This window comes from Microtus ochrogaster, linkage group LG8, assembly GCF_000317375.1.
Source record: "Microtus ochrogaster isolate Prairie Vole_2 linkage group LG8, MicOch1.0, whole genome shotgun sequence".
NCBI lineage: Eukaryota > Metazoa > Chordata > Mammalia > Rodentia > Cricetidae > Microtus > Microtus ochrogaster.
This window is the reverse complement of record NC_022033.1, coordinates 21826626-21832729: the sequence shown is the minus strand read 5'-3', so window position 1 is coordinate 21832729 and position 6104 is coordinate 21826626. Positions and strand designations below refer to the sequence as shown.

General features: G+C 45.5%; 1 protein-coding gene across 2 annotated transcripts in view; it reads left to right on the top strand.

Annotated features, from left to right (window-relative positions):
• Window positions 1-6104, top strand: part of Cnbd2 (cyclic nucleotide binding domain containing 2) — a 45290-nt gene that overhangs the window by 35991 nt on the left and 3195 nt on the right. Inside the window, exon 11 of one of the 2 annotated variants that reach the window (XM_026787237.1) lies at window positions 4315-4466. In XM_026787237.1, the coding sequence (XP_026643038.1) occupies window positions 4315-4466 (152 nt within the window). Of the gene's footprint in view, window positions 1-4302; window positions 4467-6104 lie in introns of both variants that reach the window. The other variant, XM_005363047.2, reaches the window with a different exon arrangement.

The following is a 6104-nucleotide window of genomic DNA, read 5'->3' as shown; positions in this document are numbered from 1 at the left end:
TGTGAGTTCGAGACCAGCCTGGTCTACAGAGCTAGTTCCAGGACAGGCTCCAAACCCACAGCGAAACCCTGTCTCGAAAAACCAAAAAAAAAAAAAAAAAAAATCTTAAACATAAAATGTCCTTATTGAGGGGATACCAATAAAATATTTATAAAGGAGTCTGGTGAGGTGGATCATATCTATGGTGCCGAAACAAGAGGACTGTGGATTTGAGGCAATCCTGGGCTGCACAGGGATGCCCTGCCTTAGAAACAAACAAATTTGTAAATGAGGCTGCAGATGCTGCTTGGTGATGCACACTTGTCTGGGTACCTGGGTTCAATCCCCAGCACCGTCGTGAGGGACTGGCGAGAGAGACGGAGTGGGAGAGAGAAGGGGGGGGGAGCTGGAAGATGGCTAGTTCCTTTAGAGCTCTTGCTGTTCTTTCAGAGGACCTGGGTTCACTTCCAGCACTAACGTGGCAGCTCACAGCCACCTGTAATTCCAGTTCCTGGAGACCCAACAGCCTCTTCTGATCTCTGGGCAGCTGCATGCACTCAGGTGCACACGCGTATACAATAAATAAACAAATCTGTTTTAAAAAGCAAAGAAAGGAGAAATGTCTAGGTGAAAGTGCTGGCCGTCTTTCAAACAGCGGAGAGAGAGTCAAGGACCCGCCTCTTAGTAAGCTTTTTCAGCTCCCTGCTCGAAAGTCCTAGTGTGCAGTACAGTAAGAGGAGAAAGGGAATAAAAACGTATAAAGATAGAAAGCTGGGCCTTGTGTTACAGATCTGCAGTCCCAGGTACTTGAGAGGCTGCAGCAGAATTGCAAGTTCAAGATCAGCTTGAGAGAGAGAGAAAGAGAGGAAAGAGGCTCTTGCTCTTTTATTATATAGCTCTAACTGGCCTGGTCTGGAACTCAAACTAGAGCCATCTACCCCTGCACTCTAAGTGCTGGGGTTGACTGACTATGTCTGGCTAAAAATAAAATATATATATTAGCCATATATATAATTTGATATATATGTTTTTCTCTGTGTAGCCCTGACAGTGCTGGGACTCACAATGTAGACCAAACTGGCCTTGAACTTGGAGATCAGGTTGCCTTTGTGTCCTCCTTACTGGGATTAAAGGCATGTGTCACCACTGCCTGAAAAATACTTATTTTTATTTTATTTGTATTTTTTTGCCCAAATATCTGTGTGTATATCATGTGTGCAGAGTCTGCTGGGGAGGGTACTGGGTCCTGGGTACTGGGAGGTACAGATGGTTTAAAACTGCATACCCAGGCCCTCTGGAAGAGCAGCAAGTACTCTTAACCACTGAGCTGTTTCTCCAGCCCCTAAAACAAAATCTTAAAATGAAGGACCCAGTTGGGCAGTGGTGGTACATCCCTTTAATCTCAGCACTCAGGAGGCAGAGGCAGAGGCAGGTGGATCTCTGTAAGTTCTAGGACAGGCTGTTTTACAGAGCTAGTTCCAGGGCAGCTAGGGCTACACAGAAACCCTGTTTCAAAAAATAAAAGCAAACTAACTAACTAACAAGAAGGTCTCGGTATGAAAATGTAAGAATTTAGCCAGGTGCAGGCCACACGCCTATAATCTAGAATGCAGGGGGCTAAAAAAATTCTCTCTCACAGGGAGAATTGTGAGTTCATTGCCAACCTGAGCTACACAGGACTGTCTTTAATTATATGATTTCAAACCTGTGACAGGGAAAAGGTAAAGCTTTAGTAAAATGTTAGTGGTCACTGGAGACTTAGCGTTCAGGGCACGAGGTGAGCTAGCGGCGTGTAGAGCGTTGTCAGGCAGAAGGGTGTTGGCTTAGACTGTAACAGACAAAGATTTTAGATATTGTCAACACCCATAGGACTTAGCAGCACACAGACATGGTTGGCCTCTGGTGGGTTTAAATGTTTATTTTTGTCATACTGGAGATTAGACCTAGGGTTTCACACATGCTAAGCAAATTGCTCTGCCACTGAACTACATCCCCAACCCAAGAATGAATCTTTTTCCTTCCTTCCTTCCTTCCTTCCTTCCTTCCTTCCTTCCTTCCTTCCTTCCTTCCTTTCTTTCTTTCTTTCTTTCTTTTTTGATTTTCAGAAAGGGTCTTACTCTGTATGTAGCTCAGGCTGGCCTGTACCTTACTATGTAGCACAGGCTGGCTTTGAATTTCTGAGTGATTCAGCCTCCTGAGTGCTGAATACATACATACATACATACATACATACATACATACATACATACATGCATAATATGTACATACATATACACATATGTATGCTTGTAATACACACACACACACACACACACATATATATACTTAGCTGTTACACCTGGAATTAAGAGTGAATTTGATGTGGGATGTCCTTCTGTAAATGTGTTGCTTTTATTGGTTAATGAATAAAGCTGTTTTGGCCAGTGGCTTAGCAGAGTACAGCCAGGTGGGAAATGTGAACAGAGATAAAGGGAGAGAGTAGGCGGAGTCAAGGAGACGCCATGTAGCTGTGGAAGGAGAAAAATGCCAGAACATTGCCAGTTAGCCACAGGTGATACATAGATGAATAGAAATGGATTAATTTAAGCTTTAAGAGCTAGCTAGCTAGGACTATGCCTAAGCCATTGACCAAAAGGTTTGTAATTAATATAGTTTCTGTGTGATTGATTATTCAGGTTTGGCCAGGGAAACAAAAGCAAAAGCATATTCTCCATTTACAGCCCATGGGGAAGGTTGGGGATGGCTGAAAAGGAAAAGGCCTAGGAGATGATTTGTTCTATTTTTTTCCTTTTTTAAGTATTAAGAGAAAATGGACAGGGTGGTGTTGGTGCACACCTTTAGTCCTAGCAGTTGGGAGGCAGAGGTAGGCAGATCTTAGTGAGTTTGAGGCCAGCCTGGTCTACAGAGCAAGTTCCAGGACAACCAGTGCTACACATAAAAACCCTGTCTCAAACAGATAAACAAAAAACAAACAAGAAGAAGGAAAAACAAAGAAGATGACAAGAAAACGGGTTTACTCAGCAGAGAGAGGTGTTGGAGGGCCAGGCATGGTGGTATTGTACCTGTTCTGGCACTCAGAAGACCGAGGGAAGACCATCACTCAGACCTGGGCAAGCTTGGGCAAAAGACCAAGACTCCATCCACAATGAATTAATGAGAATATATTTGAGATTGGACATGGAGAAAGTTAAAGCATAGTGGTGTGAGGGTCCTGAGAGCCGAACCTGCTGTATGGTGGTGGGATCTAGAGGGCCCTGTTTCTCCAGGACCGGGTACTGTGTTGGTGTTTCTACACCCCAATAAGCCTCTCCACGGCTGCAGCAAGCCAAATCAGACCAGATCAAACCGAATTAGAAAAAGCCCAGGTGGTAGTACACATCTTTAATCCTGACACTCGGGAGGCAGAGAGGCAGGTGGATCTCTGTGAGTGAGTTCCAGGAAAGGCTTCAAAACTACAGAGAAGCCGGGCGGTGGTGGCGCACGCCTTTAATCCCAGCACTCGGGAGGCAGAGGCAGGCGGATCTCTGTGAGTTCGAGACCAGCCTGGTCTACAGAGCTAGTTCCAGGACAGGCTCCAAAGCCACAGAGAAACCCTGTCTCAAAAAACCAAAAAAGTAAAATAAAAAAAAAAAGGAAAAGAAAGAAAAAACTCAAAACCCAGGTTTAATGGGTAAAACGCTCCTGGACGATCTTCTGGCACCCCAGAGAGGAGAGGGAAAAGAGACTGAAAAACCACGTGTCTGTTTTCTGTGGGGGCACTTTAAATATCCTGTGGGAATGGTCTTGAGCATCTCTGGGGGAGGAACCATGTTTGTAGGACTTTCTGAGATGAGGGTTTGGGGAGAGAGAGATGGAGGGGTGGAGCTTCCATCAGAACATTCCAGACTCTTTGGATATATGGATGCCAAGGGCTGGGGTGGAGCTTGCACCAGAACATCCCAGATTCTTTAGATATATGGATGCCAGTTTATGTCTGGCTGCTTCCTGCAGGCATAGGGTGATGTGGGGAAGGAGGAGAGCTGGGAGTCTGTGGGCTCATGCAGAGTTGGAGGCATGGGTGAGGAAGCATTCAGTTAGCTGCCATCCTGGAGACCTCAGACATCCAGATCTAACTTACATGCTCTCAAAGTTAAGCCCAAGCAACGTTTGTCTAACTTGGATATACCTACCAGTGGGTAACAAACAAAAGCCCTGGACTGGCCCTCCTTGTCAGCACACAAAGCCCCAGAAAGACCCCTCCTCCTCAGGCCTCATGTTTCCCATCCAGAATCTGCAGGCAGATCTGGCTACTGTGAGGTTTAACTTTCTGTCACTTCTCCCTAGGGCACTCACCAGGCCTTTCTTCCAGAAAGTATGCGTGACCTCCGACCTCTCATCCTTTTGAGCATGGGAACAGAGCTCATACGGGTGAGAAAAGAAAAGTTCTGTGAGTTGATTGATGGGGAGACGAAAGAAAAGATGATAAAGATGGATGTGGATTATCCCAGGTCAGTGCTGGAAATGTGCATAAGTCCTTTGGAGCCACTGAACGAGGTTCCATTAGCGAAAGAAAGTGTGTGTATGGACGTGTGTGTGTGTGTGTGTGTGTGTGTGTGTGTGTGTGTGTGTGTAACGATAAGGGTGAACTGGTGTTGATGGAGGTTTCTGTTCCACCTGATCCCATAGTTGTTCAGTCCCAAAGAAATACACAGAAGTCTGCATTAATTATAAACTGATTGGCCTAGTAGCTCAGGCTTCTTATTAACTCTTATAACTTACATTAGCCCATAATTTTTGTCTGTTTTAGCCACGTGGCTTGGTACCTTTTTCAGCAAGGCAGTCACATCTTGCTTCCTCTGTGTCTGGCTTCCGAGGACTGCAGACTGAACTTTCCTCTTCCCATAATTCTCGTTGCCACGCCTCTACTTCCTGCCTGGCTACTGGCCAATCAGCGTTTTATTAAAAATAATACACGTGACAGGATAAAAGACCATCGTCCCACAGCAAACTGGGTTGTTATTCCGCTCAGAACAGTTGCAGTTTCTGATGCTACTTTCAGCATTGTGTTTCAGAGAGCTAGCTTGAAAACCTTCTCTCCCCTCTGAGTCATCCACTTGTGAATTTGTCTTTAATAAAGCCAGAATATGGGGGAAGCTACATACATTAAGATGTGCACAGCCCTCCCACGCACAATAAACAGCGACACACCCCACATGTGTCACCCTGAAGAGACAGCTTAGCAAATGGTGCTGCTTGAATAAAAGGTTACATTGGAGCTAGGGAGATGGTCCGGCCCTCAAGGTAGAGTCCAACAACAAAACAAAAGAATTTGGAACTGGAGAGATGGCTCAGCAGTTAAGAGCGCTTGCTGTTCTTGCAGAGGACCCAGGTTTGTTTCTCATAACCTTCTGTAACTCCGGTTCCAAGGGATCTGATCGACGCCTTCTTCTGACCTCAGAAGGCATACACATGGTACACAGACATTCACATAAATAAATAAATCTTTTTAAAAATTAAAAAAAAAATTGACTAGGTAGGTGTTAGGAATATTTCCTAACCGAGCCACTCCGCTGATGCAAAATAATCCCAATTAAGCCAAATCAGTCTAGATTAAAAGATATCCGGGTTTAATTAGACACCTGGGCTCCTGGGTGGCCCCAGAAGAACAGGAACCACCAGAGAGGAAAAGGGAAAACCACGTGTTTGTTTTCTGGGGAGCAGTTTGTACAGCCTGTGGGAGTGGTCTTGACCTTTCCTGAGGAGGGGTCAAGGTCCAAGGGGCACAGGGGAGGGTCCTCCAAAGATAGAGGCTGGAGGCTGGGATTACAGTAGGTATTTCTCCTATTGTAGGTTTATAAACTTAGATCATGAAACCCAATATGGACAAGTTCAACAGAACCGCCACATACCATTCAGGCTACCCATGCATGCTTCAGCATTGCCAGGGCCTAAATTACATTAAAAAATTCAGGATACAGGCGTAGTTAGGTCTCAAAGAAACCCAGGACAAACGGCTATTTGAGGTGTCTTTTAGCATATCAAAGGGGACACTGAGCCGGGCGGTGGTGGCGCACTTTAATCCCAGCACTCGGGAGGCAGAGGCAGGCGGATCTCTGTGAGTTCGAGACCAGCCTGGTCTACAAGAG